Genomic DNA, 17,748 nt, shown 5'->3' on the forward strand with positions numbered 1-17,748 from the left:
CTTGTCTTCTATTTTCTGTTATTGTCCCAGTAAAAAACACAGACTTAAGCTTCAAAGTTTTAGGGAAAGAGCGAGCATTGGAAGAAGGTGTAACAAACGTCAGGTAACTCAGTTTTAAGGGGAACAATATATAAAGCGTCAACAACTTGCACAAATTAATCACACCTCAACTACTCTTCGGTCTTACGTTGCTTTTCCATTGCCATTCATTTCTTCACTGAAATCAACATGTACGCACTAGGATCATCAGTTTTAGAGCTTTTCTCAATTCTCCTGGCACTCAGAGGTAAACAGCGACAATTGTCCCTGCTATATTCAATAAACGGCAAGAGTTCCTCCTGAAAATTACAGTTTTACTGACACAATCAATAAATTCAGCTAAAAGCTGAAAAAAACATTAGCATAAACAAATAGGTATTTAAGTGTAACCTTATGTTAAATATCACATGCATAAGCACTTGGATTTAAAACTGCAGTTTTCAAGTGACATTATTACCTGCTCTTGTACATTATGCTAGTATATAGGACACGTAAGTCAATGTTAATTTCTTTTGATACAATGATGATATTAAAGCAGTGAATTGTCTATATTGGTTGGCTGTGTTCATACGATCACATTGCTTATTTTATGGACTCTTTTACAACACAAAAATTTGAAGAAGTTGCGTTTCTCGCAGTAAGTTCACTAATTTTTAATAAAATCTAAGAATTCGCTTCAACTTTGTCTAAGTCTAAACCAAATTAAACTGTATTAACTTGGACATCATAGTCTGTATCCTGTAGTATGTGGCCTGCCTGAATAATATTATCCTGTTAAAAGTACACATTAGTGTCAGAAACAGTATGAGCCACAGGAAACGCATACTTTTAAAATAAACCAGTCCCCTATGATGTGTACTCTTATTTTTAATTTCAAAGTGACTTTCTTTTCTTGAGTTAGATGTGTTAAGAAAAAGGGTCTCAGTGGCTAGCTTTGCACACTGAATGGAACAGGAAATGCCAAGTTTCAAGAACTCACAGAAAGTGTACAGCCATTGCAGAGGGAACAGCATGAACCGGGCTCTGGAGGTCTGCCAAAGCCAATTTCCATTCTTTTTCAGCAGTGCCTGATAATCATGCAAACTCTAATGAACCAGTTCTTAGCTGTAGGAATTTGCTTCTGTGGAAGCTATAATTAATTCCATAAATGAAGATTTTTCATATTGAAAAAGAAACGTTTTCCATCACCATATAACGAGTAGATTTCATCCTGAAAGACTCCTGAAAGACCGCTGCCAACCTGCCCAGCCTCTGGTTTCAAGTATTGTAGAATTTGAGAGAATTTTACAAGAATCCTCATCAGGCTGACAATTTCAGAGTAGGAATATTCAAAATCTGCTGAACTGAAAGCCTGGCTTTTAAGAATAAAGAATTAGTATTTTTAAATGAATATTTCTTTAGTTATAACTGAAAATTGATACAGCCAATTTATTTTATGACAAAACTGTGGCCTGCACAGAAATGTAATGGAGCAACAGAACAGCAGGAAGTCCAGAAGAAAAAACAACAACAAAACAAAAAAAGTTCATTGAGGAAACAGCAGCTTAATCCTGTTTCGAAGTGGATGTAATTAACTGAGGGATTAATAAAAAGACTCCATAACAAAGACCTCAAATGCTACGAAAACCAGCTTGTTTCCATTCTGAATCTTTCTTTTTATTTGTAAAGACTGGCATTACAATCGAAAAGGACTCAAAATGGAGTGATGTACACGTCATTGGTGTTTCATGATGCAACTGATGGAGTCCCTGAATGGATATTGCTTCAGCTTTGCTTTTAAAAAATAATTTAATGAGAAAATCTTCAACTCCACTATCGATCACAGGTGGCAGAAATGAAAGAAAGAAAAAGAAAAGAAACCAAAACTACTGTCAAATTCATAACATATACATTGTTGGCTGATGACACTTGTTCCAGATGTACAATAAAGCCCACAACACTTTATTACTATGGATATAATTATTGTGAATGTTTTTTCATGTTGATCAACTTGCTTCTGAAGGTTGGTTTTTTTTTTTTGATTGTTTTAAACTTGCATAATAAACATGCAATGAAACATTTCTTGTTAAAGTGTTTTTTGCAGTCATCTTGTTTTCATACAAAGATTTCATAAAGTTGCAGTGTTGTATCAGAGCATTACCAAAATAAGAGCAAAAGCTAGAGAGGAAGGTAAATGTGAAATGAACTTGATGAGAATAACCTAATCTTGTCCTGAGACACTCCAGTCTTATTAAAAAGGTGTGCACAATCAAATCCCTTCCTCCCAAACTCACTAAAACCACAAAATAAATATTAACTTGGAAGAAAGGGCAGACACAAAAAAAAAAAAAAAAAAAAAAGATGTCATCATGCACTCATCTTCTGCATAGCTCAACCCACATATAGTAAGGCACTATTTCCCCACAACTTAGTGTCCACACAATCTTTTACAGTGCTCTGTGAACTACATCCTTCCAGGATGACGAAATAAACAGATTGAATGAGTGTTGCTACCATGTAACCCCATGTGTGATTTTATAGACAAGGGCATCATCTGGCAGTTTCAGAATAAGCTGTCTCAAGTCTCTTATGTGTGCATGTTATGTATAGGGATATCGTTTGTGTGTGCAAGTGGTTGGTTTGTTTTCCAGAGCTGCTGTTATTTTTCATTGTTCTTTACTCCAGTGTTCTCAAAGCAAATACACAAGAAAATAAAAGCACAGTTGGGTCATTAAAAACAGAGCTTTGGTGCTCCAAAAAGCACACAGCTTTGGGGATTTAAGAAATCTCTTAGACATTCCCAAAAGACTTGGGAAATGCATGGACATATTTTCAGCTGGAAATCCTCATCTCTGCTTAGTTGAGCTGGTCTTCATATTGTTTTCGGAAGCAATCACCAGCAGGGAAAAACTCCCAGCACCGTTCTTGATACATTTTCCATACATAGGATTCCTGAAAGAAAGAGAATTTAAATAATTTAACTTGATTCAATGAGAAAGCACCAACCATAACCATAGCAATTTAAGAATAACAGGTCAGATAACAAAATAGAATCAATACTACAGAATTGATACTCAATCTAACATTAAGCAACCAAAGTCCTATGAATTGTTTAGAAGAATTAAGTCACATACCATATAGGGAACTATTCATTAGAATACTCTTAGTTTTGCCAAGCCTGAATGATCTTTATTTTAGAATCAGTCTTATTTAACAACTGTTGACATTCATAGAGTTGTTCAACCTACCTGTCCTGTATGCTCTGTTTCATCTTTGTTAATAAGATACATCAGAAAAAACCTACAAGCAAAGAAACACCTATTATGAATACAATATTTGGAAACATTAGGCAGCCCACAGAGGGATGGATATTTTTCAGCATGTTGCTTACAGTGATAATGCTGTTCACGGACTTACAAGTTCCAGAGTTCTATTTATGATAATAGTCCCTTTAAATATACTTTCCTGACACTGTTGACATTCACTTATTGTTCAATTAATAGTATGCTAAAATGCAAGAGATTCAGTTTGGTTTACAGTAAACAAAAATTCAGTTGAAATTAAGATTTTCTAAGCTTTCTAATCTGAAAATTATAATAGATATTTTCTTGCCCATGAACACCAACTTGGAAGCTGACAGAGAATAGTCACTCGATCTTTTTTTTTTCCCCCTCTACCCACAGTGAATAAGAAATGCTGAAGATGATTAAGAGATTTCTTTTTAATAAAATTATAGATTGGGGATATATCACTGGTGTATGTAACTCAAGATCAGCATAAGCACAAAAGAACTTGTAATTTTTAAAATACTTCAGTCTTGAGGTTTTGAGATATTTGACAGAAACTAGGTGATGATTTCAAAATCTCATTAAAGATTCTCTCCAAACATATGTAAAAATATGAAATATGATCACACACAAAAATATCAAAAAACATTTCCTCAGGATGATGCACTTAGAGTAAGTACGCTGTAGCACGTTATTTGTGTAGTACTTTGTAAGCAGGAATAAAATCCCACAGGAAAGTGCTTTTAATGTATTTTTTTTGCACTACCTGTTTTTCAGGTGGAAGTTCTTTATGGGGATGTTTGACTTTACAGTCTCATAATTTTGTGTACATACAGTGCTAGTCTATACACACAAAGTCACAATCCATCCATTGCTTCATACTGACAGCACTAGTATAAAATACACTTTGGCACTGGATTTTCACATGTATTTGACAGGAGAGGAACAGTATGATACAGTGATTGTGGACCTGATAAATGGCTTTATTTCCAGAATTTAAAGGATTGAGTTTAGTGGTCACTGACATTCTGCTTGGATTTTCCAAAGGTGGCCCTGATGCCCTTGGCCTGATCCCTCCCCTCACTAGCTCCTTGTTCCAGTTCCCTTACCTCCCTTTGTCCCGGATTCTTTTAGTCAGCCTCAGCACTCCACTCAAAATATTCTGTCCAATATAAGTTCTCCCTCTTTTGCCTTACTTTTTACAAAGCCTTCACAGCCACATACTAAGTTCCCAGTTTCCATCTCCAAGCTCACACAAACTCGGTGTGTCGCAACCAAGTTGCAAACAAGGTAATGAAGTTTGTTCATTCCTTGCTCCCATCACCACAGAATTATATATTCAGACAGCATGGGTGCACATCAAAGCCAAACAGTACTGGCTCTTACTTATGCAAGAGAGCTAATCAGGCACCTGCGGAGGTTGCAAGGGTCATGAGTTAGTGAGGACTTCATTTTTACTGTACTCACAAATAATTGGCCAAGTTGTGCTCCTGTAGGGTGTGAGTTTCAAAGCCATGGGGTACTGTATCAAAGTAGTCGTTTCCTATTCCACAGATAAAGCACTTCGTCTAAAAGAAAGAATAAAGAAAGCACTTCAACACTATACATAACCCTGCCCCTCTTTGAGAAAAGGCTAATAAAAATGTAACCATTCTTGAAAATGGCAATGCATCATGTATAATATGTGCTGAACAAAAAGGGGTTTCTTTTAATGATTGGGACTGGATATCTCAGCCAAAACACTTGAATAGAAGTTTAACTGCCATCAGAATAGCTTCTTACTGTTTAAAAAAAAAAAAAAAAAAAAAGGCTTTGCCAGCTGTAAGTGAACAGGTATCAGGAGAAAGAATGGCGTACAACAGTCAAAGCTGATTTTTTCCTTTTTTTCCTTTAACACGGTAAATAGCACTTACTGTAACATATAGCAATATTTCCCTCAATCCTGTTGTGCTTGTCCAGCTGAAACTGGATACGCTCAAAGTTTAGACTACAAAAGACAGTGGGTTTCCAACACTTTTCTGAGTTCTTATAGTCATACTTAAATGACAAAATCAAAAACCACGAAGTACAGGACATTTTCACACATAGATTAACCAAAGAAAATTACTTCCGAGATGGAGTATAACACGACAGCATTAACACCCTGTGTTAGAAACCTCTAGTCTGAAGATCCAAAAGACTTAAATAGCCACAGACATGTAATTCATTATAACATACCGCAATGTACAAAGATTTTCCATGTTTACAAAAAGGAAGATACAGGGATTAGTCTAAACTTTAAAAAGTCATAGGAAAATAAGCTGTTGGCCTTTTTTTCTGAATTTTTGTTAACTTATCACTGACAGCAAAAAAATGGCCACACTTGATCTGGCGGTATTAAAAAAAAAATAATCCATACCCAAAATATGCTTAAAGCAAAATAGCAGTGTAGACAACCTGGGTTTGTGTCCTATGCAAGGTAGCTGCTAGCACCTGTCAAAACATAGCATGCCTCTTTCACAGGAGGCAGCAAAGAGTGGTAAATGCTATGCAGAACCTGGACACTAGCAGAGTTTTCTCCTCATAGAATTGTCTATAAAGAATTTTATTGGGTACTAACAGAACTACTTACATAAATTATTAATTTTAATACACACGAAAAAAGTAAAAAAAAAATATCTCAGTTATTATTTCCATCTAATGAACTGAGATGTGAGAGTAGAATCTCAGACGGGACATTGTATAATAATGGGCCATGTACAGGACTGTATTTTCCTCTTAGTTTAAAAAACTATCCACTACCTAGATCACATTTTGATTTAAAACAGATATTCACGAAACCTGAAAATAGGGTATTGTTCAGTAATGGGATGTTCTTACCTCCATGTCTTCCTTAACTTGCTCTTGCTGATCTCTTAACTCACCAAAAGCATCGATAATTAAACCTAGGGTTTAAGTTAAAACGATAGTTAATGTTCAACAACAGAACTGTGACGAATATTTGGAAATCCAGGGATAACTCTGACAACAAATATTAAACAAGAATCCTGTGCAGAAATAATAGAAGCCAATATACAGTCCAAAACCCACAAGAACCATCGCAATACATGAAGAAAAATGAGCGAGTACAAAGAAAATGGCTACCAGTACCATTTGGAATTATAAAATGGGACATTCAGACTTCTGTTTTATTCACAATGCTCTAATTTTGATTCAGTACATGAAGACTCATGTGGTTTTACAGTGATGGAGGCTTTACTATAGAAAGAATACTACTGCACATTTAACAGAGTTCAGGGATTTATTACACGGTAAATGCAGAGATCCCAGAGCTCTGTGCATCCTCTCTCATTATGGTTGTCACGTAGTACGAGATTCCACTGCCAGAGCTCTACAGAAGTGAGAGGTCATTTCAAGGAAACACAGAATGAAGAAAAACCACCACAGGCTCTATGGCTCAGATCATAAATTCTTTATGGTTCTCCCTTGGTTTACACCAATACAAATAAGGAGTAACTCCACAATCATTACTGACACTACTGTGCTGTAAAACTGATGAATACCAGATGAGAATTATACTCAAAGCTTGACAGCTAAGGCCTCTACTCTTCAGCCACTCACAAAATGAAGAAACAAACAGTAAGAGATATGCCATTTCAGGATAGAAAAAATTTTGCACCCTCCGCAAGCCCTTTAAAAGACTTGCTGCTTGAGTAAGAGTTATAAACAATTTATAGAAGCTCAGAGTCACCTTCTAAACTCCCTTGTAGGAAGTGAGAAAGCATCCTTACTGCTGTCAACATCATCATAAATTAGCTGAAATCAATAAAGTATCACTATTTATAACAGCAACTGGACCTAGCAAAAGTCATTACACATTTTTCCTAAATGAAGAATATACTTCTGTTAATTTGTGCAAACTTTAATAAGAGATGATCTTCTGGTGATTCCTGACAATCTTTTGAAAGTATAATATGTAAACAGATAGGGCTTTTCAGTACTTTAGGCAATAACATTAAACATCATTAATAAAAACATAATAGAAAAAAACCTAAAAAATTCCCAAAATTCAGTCCACTATCCAGATCACAACAGTGAATCACACTACCAGTCAAGTAGTTTCACTCAAATTCAGAAGCTAACCTGATGGCAACTGACTTTCCATTGTCATTAACCAGGATATAGCAAAACTGGTTTATATCAGACGCCTTTTTTTACTCTTTGATGTCGTTCAAGGAAGCAGGCACCACATCAGAGTTATTTATGCAAGAAAAGATTAAACTACATTATGTTCCAATTTTCACACCACTACAAGCACTCTGACATTTTGCCAGACAGTCAAGAACTTTGGATGCTGGCAGAGGGAATACTGACAGCACCCACTACTGATTTTGTACACAGAAGCTCACAAAGGGTGTTATGATGAATCACAAATTTAAGGTGATTTCTAATCACTTTTTAATCACTTGTCTTGCTGATTACTTACAGCAGGCTTTTAGAAAGGGTAATGAGAAGACAGAAACTGTAGTGACACCCGTATTCCCACAGCAAAGAGCTTTTTTTTGTTTCCACTGGTCCAGTTAGAGCCTGGTGATTTGACAGAGACTAGGAAGAATGGCATATGGATAAAAGCCAGCTGGGGGAGATTACTATATAAATCAGTGCTTCATGATCTGCCCTGGTGTCCTAGTTGAATCTTAGGTGTATGATTACTGTAGCACTAAGACCTTTGTGCTGCTAAATAACACTTTCAGTCTCACCATGGGTTACAAACATATACCTTGAATAATTGCAAGCAGGATGACAATCACAAAGAAGAAGAAAGTGATGTCAAAGATAATCCGATAGATTTCATATTCGTCTCCTGCTGGATCCTCTATTTCGTCACCAATGCCTCCACCTGCACGAACTCCGACGTACATGTGAAACATGTAGCACTAGAAAACACAAAATAAAGGGATATAAAGTTTGTTTGCAGCTACAAGTAAAAATATCCAGTGTTGCAAATTCAGTAACTGGCAGAACTAGTCTATGGTCTAGCAACCGTACTAGTCAAGTTATCTTTTTGTCCCCTTTGAGGTTATGTATATTTCTGAGGGAGGTGAAATGCTGCTGTGCAGCTGAAGCTGCAGTGCTTCACGTTCTGTCCTTATGTAGCAGTTCAAAAAGACAAAAGGCTCAACTGCTTGAAGCCCAGCACACACCATGATTCACATACAATCATTTCAATAACATACAAATAGGAAATTCCATTACCACCACAGCCATCTCCTTTTCCATTTTCCTAACTCAAGTGAATGACTTTCTCCACCTTTGGTGTTTCAAACAAAAATTTAACAAAAAAACCAAAATAAACAGAAAATCTTTGAGAACGTTTGTGTAGAGAACAGGCTAATGATGGAAAAAGTCTAAAACTAATACTATGAAACTATGACCTGAAAAGTGGTATAATAGGTCTCTTGGTATAGCTATGTGGGAAGCTGACAATGCAAAATTTCCCATTTATCATGCTATAACTTAATTGAAAATTATATCACTCTCAGAGGTCTGGAGCAGGGGATTGATTCTTTTTCTCTAAGTAGCTTTGCAAACTACAGTTCCAGGGTTCCCACTCCCTATCAAAAAGTAGTGATGAAAATAACCTAACCATACCAAAAATCCATTCTTCTATTTCTATGACACTCTTACCCCCAAGTTCCCTTATGTAAGAAATTGTATAGTAACATACAATTCTGAGTGATCAATGGCGGAAAAATGTAACAATTTTCAGAGTTTTTATTTCACCAAAGTCAATCATTAACTTAATGAGTGAATGTAGTGTTAGTTATCTAAAAAGTTTTAAAAGTTATTTTTCTATTTCTAAAAATAAAAATATATTCCCTGTACTTGTATTTTTCTTTTCTTTTTTTTAATATCACATTGCAAGTCTTACTGCTCTTGCAAAAGACAACCCTGATTTTACAGCATATCACATGTTATTCTAACTCATTCCTGTACAATATCATAGCCTTTTTCTAAGTGTATTTTCAGAGAATTACAGAGCAGGTCAGTTCAGAAGGGACTTTGAGAGATCTCTGGTCCAAATCCCACTCCAAGCAGGGTCCACTAAAACCTCAAAGTTGCTCTGGGCTTTAGCCAGTCAGGTCATTCCAACCTCTCTGAGTAACCTGATCCACTGCTTGGCTCTCCTCAGTCAGAACACCTTTTTCCACTTCATGTCTATGGTCTCCTGCCATGCACTGCTGCAAAGACCCTGGATTTGAATTGCCAATAATCTCTCTGCAGGCACTGGGGAGCCGCTCTTACACTCCCACCACCCTGAAGCTTTCTCTTCTCCAGGCCAAACAAGCCCAGTTCCCTCAGCCTCTCATCCAACGGCAAGCGCTCCAGCACCTGCCAATTTAGCAGCCCTCCGCTGATTCATGCTCCAGTTTACCTATGTCTTTCTTGTACTGAGTGTCCAAAATTGGACAAAAATATAGACATACTAATCTGCTTCAACAGTTTATCTAAATATTGGTCTTTTAAACGGCATCAGTTCCCTGTAAGTGATTCATATTGCATAACATACTGAAATATATATAACTTTGTTGTAGATGATTGCTTTAGAAGGATATTAACAGCAACACATCTTGAAATTCTTCATGATTTAAGCTCTACATACCATCCACAACTGCAAAGCCTGGCACTGTCTCAGTAAGTACAAAATAATTTCCAGTGGTTTGAGCACAGCAGAGATTTCAGTAACAGAATTGCCAATTGAAAATAACCATGGCAATTCATGCTAAAGGAAACTGATGGATTTCCAAGCTTAAATAAGCATTTCAGTACCTAAATTACTTATGAAATTCCTTGCCTATAACTGACCCTCCTCCTGAATGGCCTGCAGAACCTCAAGATTCAGAAGTACTGCCCTTTGACTGACTTGGCTCAGCTTCACAGCTTATAATTGTTTTTCATTTTTTGAGAAACTATAGCAAAGAACACCATTACATTTCTTCTATTCATTTATAGTTGTGTTTGTATAAAATACACAGGGTATATATAGTTGTTAGGGATGTTCATTATATTTCTTCCTTTGCCTTTAATTATAGTCTTTCCTGTTTCTGGATAATGATACAACTGCATGAATAGGAATTACAAGAAAGGTCAGGACGAAAACATAACAGTTTAAGAAAAAATTTAGAAACCAAAATAAGACTTACTGTTAGCATATCATCACATTTCATGTCTGGCATATCACCATCTTCACTCTTGTTGTAGAACTTGCGGAAAAAGTTGAATGCTACTACTGTGTACAAGTACACTACCACTGCCAGTAATCCCACTGTTAGGACAAGCTGGAGGACAAAAATATAGAATGGATAGAACACCACCACGGAATTATTCTATGCAATTTTCTTCACAAAAAGAGAATGAAAGTAACAATAATCTATATGTACTAGCAGAAGGAAAACGTTCTTTACTTTATTTGTAATATTTGGTAATATATCAGCATACTTTCATGCAAAGATTGTGCATTCATCTGCTTTACTTTGAAAGAAAACTATGCTTCAGAAACACAAAGACAAACCTTGCAAAATTTAGTGGATACATAAACAATCAAACAATCCATTAGAACCACAATATGAAAACCACACAGTAAGACAAAGATATCTGAAGGTTTACTACCTGAGAGTACTACTAGTTAATATCACCTATTATATAATTGCAATATGGTATTTCTACTAATTTAATACTGAAACAATTTTTGTTACATCTATGAAATCACATATAAACTATTAGGAACAGTTTGTTTTAATACCTATCTCTGAGATGCAGCAACAAATACCCCACTGCTCAAACGCATCATTAAAATTTTGCCTTGAGCTTTATGGAAAGCAGCTGAAAGTGAACTGCAATATCCTGCAAATTGATATTTCACTTTCATAGCTGTGAGATCTAAAAAGTTTCCTCCTAAATTATGCCCCCTTACTTGACAGATAATTTGCTAAAACTTCAGGACTATTTTTAAAAGGTAGAATACTTCACTTTTTTCAGGTGCAGACTGATTTTTTTTGCCTTTTTTTTCTTTTAAGAAACCATAATTAAGAATTTAAGAAATTCTGTTCTTTTAAGGGTAAAAGATGCAGTATTATTGATTCTTGCAACTTTTCAAGACACAATTTTTGTTATACAAATTAAATGTAAGTTTGTCACATAAATTAAAACAACAGTTCGTTATGGTGAGTTCATACTTAAGAGTCTTCTATATGTCGTGTGCTGCACTAGCTATTTTGGAATATAAGCATATCCATTTAAATGTGTATTACTTCATAAAAAATGTTGACAAGGACAGTGCATTTGAAGGCAGAATTAAATTTGCAAAAGAAAGCATCTCAATCACCTTTAGCATTTATAAAAAATCATTGTGAATGATTTCGTGTTTCACTAGTATCAAACTTGCTTTAAACAAAAGAGAATAAAAACAAAAACTCCTCAAAAATAACTTGCTGCTGCTAAGTTTCAAAATGGCATTTGCCACCAGACTTCTAAAGCACCTACACTGTACTAAGAACTGAAGTTCCATCTTATTATAACAGTACATAAGTACACACAGAGAAGATCTTTATATAAACTGCCTTGCTGGAAGATGAGGAGACCAAGGATGACTTCCCCCCCATTAAAAACTGTTTGCAAAGGTCCTTTGAACTAGGCAGGCTATCAGACTTGAGGAACACTAAGTCTCAGGTTACATGAAACGACCCTTCCTACAACAGATTTCAGTAGATGAAAAGCCTTAGTTATTTTCTTTACTTAAATTAGAAATGCAATTTCTGATTTTATAACTTCTTTGATAAAAGATTTATTATTATCAAAGAGTTCCTCTAAAGTCCTCTAACAGAAAGAGTAACTGGGTCTCAACTGGACCTTTCTTTGGATGAGTCTTGAAAATCTATTTATCAGTAACTTTAAAACACAGTTGCTCACAACAGCTACAGACTGCCATACATCCTAGTCCCATTTTTTTACGGTTATAAAGCCCATTGGCTAGTTTTCACACTGACCCAAGTTCTAAATGTCATGACAAAAAGAATAATTCTGTTGTCAAGAGAAAATAAAGAGATGACAGTTGATACCTGTTTGCCATTGTGGGTCACTGATGACAAGATAGTTCGTAACGTCTTGAATCCCATTGCAATGTCAAGGAGATGAGCAGCAAAGAAAAAATTGTTGTAATGGCCAAGGACTGACATGGTCATGTACCAAGCTAGGTAAAGGAAAGACTAACAAAAAAACAAGTACATCACAAAATAAAACTCATAGCTATTATCTTTAAGATAATTCACGACACTAAGGAAAGGTAAAAATTGCTGGAATGTGCTTTTCTTTAAATAGAAAACAATGATTTATTGGTTTTTTTCACAGATTTTGCAACAGATCTGTAAGAATTTTCCTTTGTACAAAACACAGAGTTCACAAGAAAAGGTCAAAACTGACATATTCTAAATTGTAATTTGTAAAAACTAATTTCAAAATTGCTAAAACCTTATTTGTTAATATTTCCAATGTAAGAAGTTTTTCTGAGTTAAATGATTTTTCTTTACTAATCTCTAAATAATTAGATTGAAATATTAAAGCCCCAAGGTGGTTAATCACAAATGAAAGTCTCCAAGCTATAAAAGGGGTTTTATAATTAATTCAAACTACTAAAACTACTACTTAAACATATGTATGAAGTAGTTTACTAACTGTTACTACAACTTTTCCTCTATAATTTAATTTTTATTGGAGTCAAAGACAAGCACATATATATAAGAGAAATTACAGTCCCTCAGAAAAAAACCACCTAATCCTGAACAAACTGTAACTCTTTACAGATCCCGCTGTCTGGAGATCTGGAGAGCTATCATTTCACTCTTCCTGACTGAAGTCAAATTACACTCCTTCTCCAGCACTCCTAGTTCTAAAAGTGTACGTTCCCCAACCATTTTTTTCCATCAGTAAAACAAATTGAGTTAAGCAAGTGTCACGGTTTAGCCTCAGAAAGCAACAAAGAACCACGCGGCTGCTCTCTCGCCCCCTCCCCACAGCCGAGGGGGGAGAATCGGAAGAAAAAGACAAAACTCGTGGGTTGAGACAAAGGCAGTTTAACAGAACAGGAGAATAACAACAATAACACGGACAGAAGTACGTACAAACACGATTACGGAACCACCGCTCACCGACGGGGCCCGGGACGCCCCAGCCCGCTCCCAAGCAGTGACTTCCCGCCCCCTCCCTCGGCAGCTCCCGGCTACCGACTGGGCATGGCTCGCATGGGATGGAACACACCTGTGTCCCTGCCGGAGCCTGGGGAAAATGAAACTTCTCTCACTGGAACCAGGACAGCAAGCCATAATCATAAGACTCTTAATAATCATATGAGCGACTTCTTAAACTGCAAGGTATTTTAACAGTCTTGTTTATCGTTTCTTTTGTTTGTTTTTAAAAATTTGTTTTGTTCAAATTATTGAAATCATCAGCCTCATTCTGTGTCACATCCTACTACCAGTTTCAGGGATCCAAATTTTAGTAATTCCACATATATTAACTATAGAGATCTGACCGAGATCTGGGAATATTCAAGTGTTCATAAAGTTTATGAACAATATGAAAAATGGCAAACAGAATTTATATAGTCAGTTTCCTGATTTTACAGCACAGTGCTTGCTTATCGCTCCTGAATAAAGCATATCAGAAGAGGGACAGGACTTGACTGAGGTTCTATAGACTGATACCTATGTAACTGGGAAAAGATTTCGGCAATCCCTTTTTAAGCTTCCAAGATTTTCTTCATCTATGTAGTAAATTAAATGTAATCCAGAGTATTTCATACCTCCCTTTGAAGTACTTTGAAGTACTACTTTGGGTTAACATGTATGTATTGCTCTTTGGAAGGTGAATATATGTGCACATATACACACACACACACACACATACTGATAAACTTACATTATCAGTGAAAACAACTCCTAATTTCCACATCTGATACTTAACATCAATGGAATTTAGCCTGTAAAAATAAAGAAATAAATTGCATCTTATATCAAAATGCAATAGGAAAATATGCAACATAATCTGCAGGAAGAAATACCAAACTCCTACTTGTATTATATGCAATAGTATTTACTCTTTAACACCATTTTACACATAAAACTAAGAGGCAAAAGACCCAAGTTGAACCTCCTGTATAAACATACAAACACTACATAGATATAAGTGCAGCTAGTATAATGAAAAACAGCATTAAATCAAATTTAGATCAAGACCTCTACGCCAAATAGTCTACAATCTATTTTAATTAAGAATTCATTTTTCCTTCTGAAGTGTATTAGTCTACTTGAACAAAAAGGGAAAAGCAGAAGAAATGTAGTAGAATTTTTCTGGATTGTGAAAGATTTGACCCTTGCTCTCAAATTTACACATGGCAGGTCTTTCGTAGATACATTTTGCTTCTATGCAGAAAATGTTTACATGATACAGTAAGTCATTTATGGTCAATTTTTTGACTCTTTATTCACAGTGAATTATACTTTTCTGCCTACACTGAACTTCTACAGGACTATAACATTTATCTCAGAGCAAGTAGAAGAGCACAGTTATATTAATAATGCTCTGTAAAGATAAAAATAACATAAGCGCAGAGACTAATGGTGAATTCTACAGTCTATTATCTAGTTAAACAAGATTCAACAGACTTTCATTTTCTTTTTTACCATTTCATTCGTTGATGTTTTTTTTTTACCTATGCAAAGGCAAAAAATTACTAGGTTAACAAATCTAAAACTTCTCATAAAGTGGCATGAAACTTTTTTAAAGAACGAGAGTTGATCACAGTTTACTAGGCACATTGATGGCATGCTCAGCAATTGGGTTTGCGTTATTATTCCCTTTACAGTAGACAGCAACTCTGTAGAAACTAAAGCCTAAGGTTTCACCTGAGTTTCTTCCATGGTAACTCAGGCCATAGTCACTGGGTGACATTTACTGTCTGATTAGGATTGCAGGGATGGTATTTGTATAGCAAACAAACTGCATACACTAGATAGATAAAAGCTCCAAGTTTTTTTTCTAACAGGCTTTCAAGTATACAAGGATGGAAAGATGCACCCATAACAAATTTTCCGTTCATCTCTTGAAAGAAGTTATTAGAATCATGCTAGTCTCAAAGGTCCCCGAACTGTGCTATGCTCCAGATACCACAGAGCACACAAAGATAAATCTAGCACGCTGCCATTTCACCAAAGATAGGAATGCTGCTTCAACAATCAAATGGCTTCTCCAACAACAATCTAGCACAGCTAAGAGCTGCTGATACCATTTTTGTCAACCACAAGTTATAAGAAAATTTTCTAGCTCCAAATTTGAGTTATTAAAGAAATCCAAATTTACAGAAAATTTTGTCTTAGAAGGGAAATGGGGAACGTTAGGAACAGTTTCTCATTCAAATATTGTTCAATAACATATTCAGGTGATAAATGAATCAAAACCTCTTGAAATTTATTTCTTAAAATATTACAGTAGCAAGTTAATTTCTTACTTTGTTCTGACCCAATACCACTCACTTCTAGTGTCAGGCATATTCTTGTGACTACATTCTACCTATTCAAAAATATATTTGTCTTACAAATGATACGCCATGGACAGGACTGCTTATGGACAGGCAGGATACTCTCTCATGAAACGGCAAAAAAAATCCAGCACCACGGAAACTCATCTATAGTTGATTTAATTTGATGATTTTATATTTTACAAACAGAAATAGCTTAGAGCTCCAAAAAATAAGCGAATATTGGCCTATATGGAAAAAGGAACTGTTCATTTTTCCATATCTTTATTTTTTTAAGGTAAGTTTTATATGGATAGCAAAGCAATAATACATGCATAATACTGCATTCTCCTGTTTATTTCTGCTCACAACCTTGATCAAGCAGCTCAAAGACTTAGAAGAATATAAGGTTATATAAAAATTAAGCTCTACAGCTGTGAATCAAAAAGTAACAGTATGGTTTCTAGTTTCCGTTGGAATATCATTAGTTAGTATTATATTGGATTAATTTCTTAGTCTGGATGAATTTTTACTAGACTTTTTTCTGCACCATTGAACAGGTCATCATACACTCTAGTACTGTAGTTGTAGTAGCTGAGTTTAGTGATGGTGAATGATGGCACAGTGTGAGAATGCACAGTGTGAATAAACAGTAAGAAATTTGTGAGAAGTTGCCTGTATTATATTTGGCTGCAACCTGCACTAGTATTTTATCACCTTCAACAACACCCAGACCTTTTACAGCTTCTTTCTTAAGGCCTGCTGCATTCAGCTGTTCAAAGTATAACAGTAGGTTTTCAAAAGTTATTCTTTCTTCCCTTTAAAAAAAAAAAATCCTCAGGCAATCAAATAATACTAATGTTAAACTGGAATCAGAAAATTCTGAACTTTTCATTCTGAATCATTTTAATGTTTGTACATCACAGCTGTTCAGAGCAGCTACAGGGTTTTGCCAGCTGAGCAAAAACTACCATTACTTTGCAAACTGAAGTTCAAACTGAAAAATAGCCTTGCAGAAGACTTTAACCTTTTTCCAAGATGACAGACAAACTAAAACTGTGACGAGTCAGTTTTAATTAGTTAGCTCTTCACATTAACTTTCTTAGCAGACACTGAAATATTCTGTTAAAAGTTCTTTCATGTTGTTTCAGGAGGCTAATCTAACAGAGAAAACAGAAAAATGACCCATCTTTCTATAAGAAAAATCATTAATGAAAATATGATCATTCTTACCAATTAATGAGTTTCAATGTAGGCGTTTAGGAAGATCTTCTGTTAGTGTTACTATTTGTTCAACAGAAAGCATCCCATCAGATTAGAAACATTCATCATTTATTAATTAGTCAACTGGGTAGGAAATATTATGATTTTTATTGCATTGTGTCGAAATACTGATCCTTTTGTGCTAGGCACTGAACAACATGAGCAGGTGATACGTTACAGAGAATGGTGCCAGTTGACCATTAAAAAAAGAAAGCATTGAACCGAAACAAAACAAAACAATGAATTACTCTGTGTTGGTCAATCTGTCTGCCTTGGAGATACAGCACATAGAATAGATTATCACTTTAAAGTATCCTACACAAAGCCTCCACAAGGATCCACTAGGCTTAAGATTCCCAAGTAAATAATCAAAGGAGGAAGTATCTTACATTAGCATCCATAAATGGAAAAGCTTGAAGCTGAGTTTCCCACATATGCGTCATTCCTCTCAATGGAACAGGCTGGGAATTTGGACATTATACCTTAACGGTAACTGCACCTGCCTCTCAACCATGAAGGCTGAAGCCACTACCCACTTGCAAATATACACTCCTATTTGGACAAAATAGGCACATCCACAGGTTTGCAAATCCTGTGGTGATATCATATCCAGTATAAATCTTGGGATTT

The 17,748-nt window shown here is 35.5% G+C and overlaps 1 protein-coding gene across 9 annotated transcripts in view; it reads right to left on the bottom strand.

Moving 5' to 3' along the window:
* Positions 1–1,654: 1,654 nt before the first annotated feature.
* Positions 1,655–17,748, bottom strand: part of RYR2 (ryanodine receptor 2) — a 422,851-nt gene continuing 406,757 nt past the window's right edge. For all 9 annotated transcript variants that reach the window (XM_074580040.1, XM_074580034.1, XM_074580039.1 and 6 more), the window contains 8 exons: positions 14,259–14,319; positions 12,404–12,550; positions 10,490–10,624; positions 8,065–8,221; positions 6,165–6,229; positions 4,773–4,873; positions 3,267–3,318; positions 1,655–2,970 (listed from right to left, as the gene is read on the bottom strand). In XM_074580040.1, coding sequence (XP_074436141.1) covers positions 2,875–2,970; positions 3,267–3,318; positions 4,773–4,873; positions 6,165–6,229; positions 8,065–8,221; positions 10,490–10,624; positions 12,404–12,550; positions 14,259–14,319 — 814 coding nt within the window. In that variant the 3' untranslated portion in view covers positions 1,655–2,874. The remainder of the gene's footprint in view (positions 2,971–3,266; positions 3,319–4,772; positions 4,874–6,164; positions 6,230–8,064; positions 8,222–10,489; positions 10,625–12,403; positions 12,551–14,258; positions 14,320–17,748) is intronic.

Source organism: Larus michahellis, chromosome 3 (assembly GCF_964199755.1).
Source record: "Larus michahellis chromosome 3, bLarMic1.1, whole genome shotgun sequence".
Classification (NCBI taxonomy): Eukaryota; Metazoa; Chordata; class Aves; order Charadriiformes; family Laridae; genus Larus; species Larus michahellis.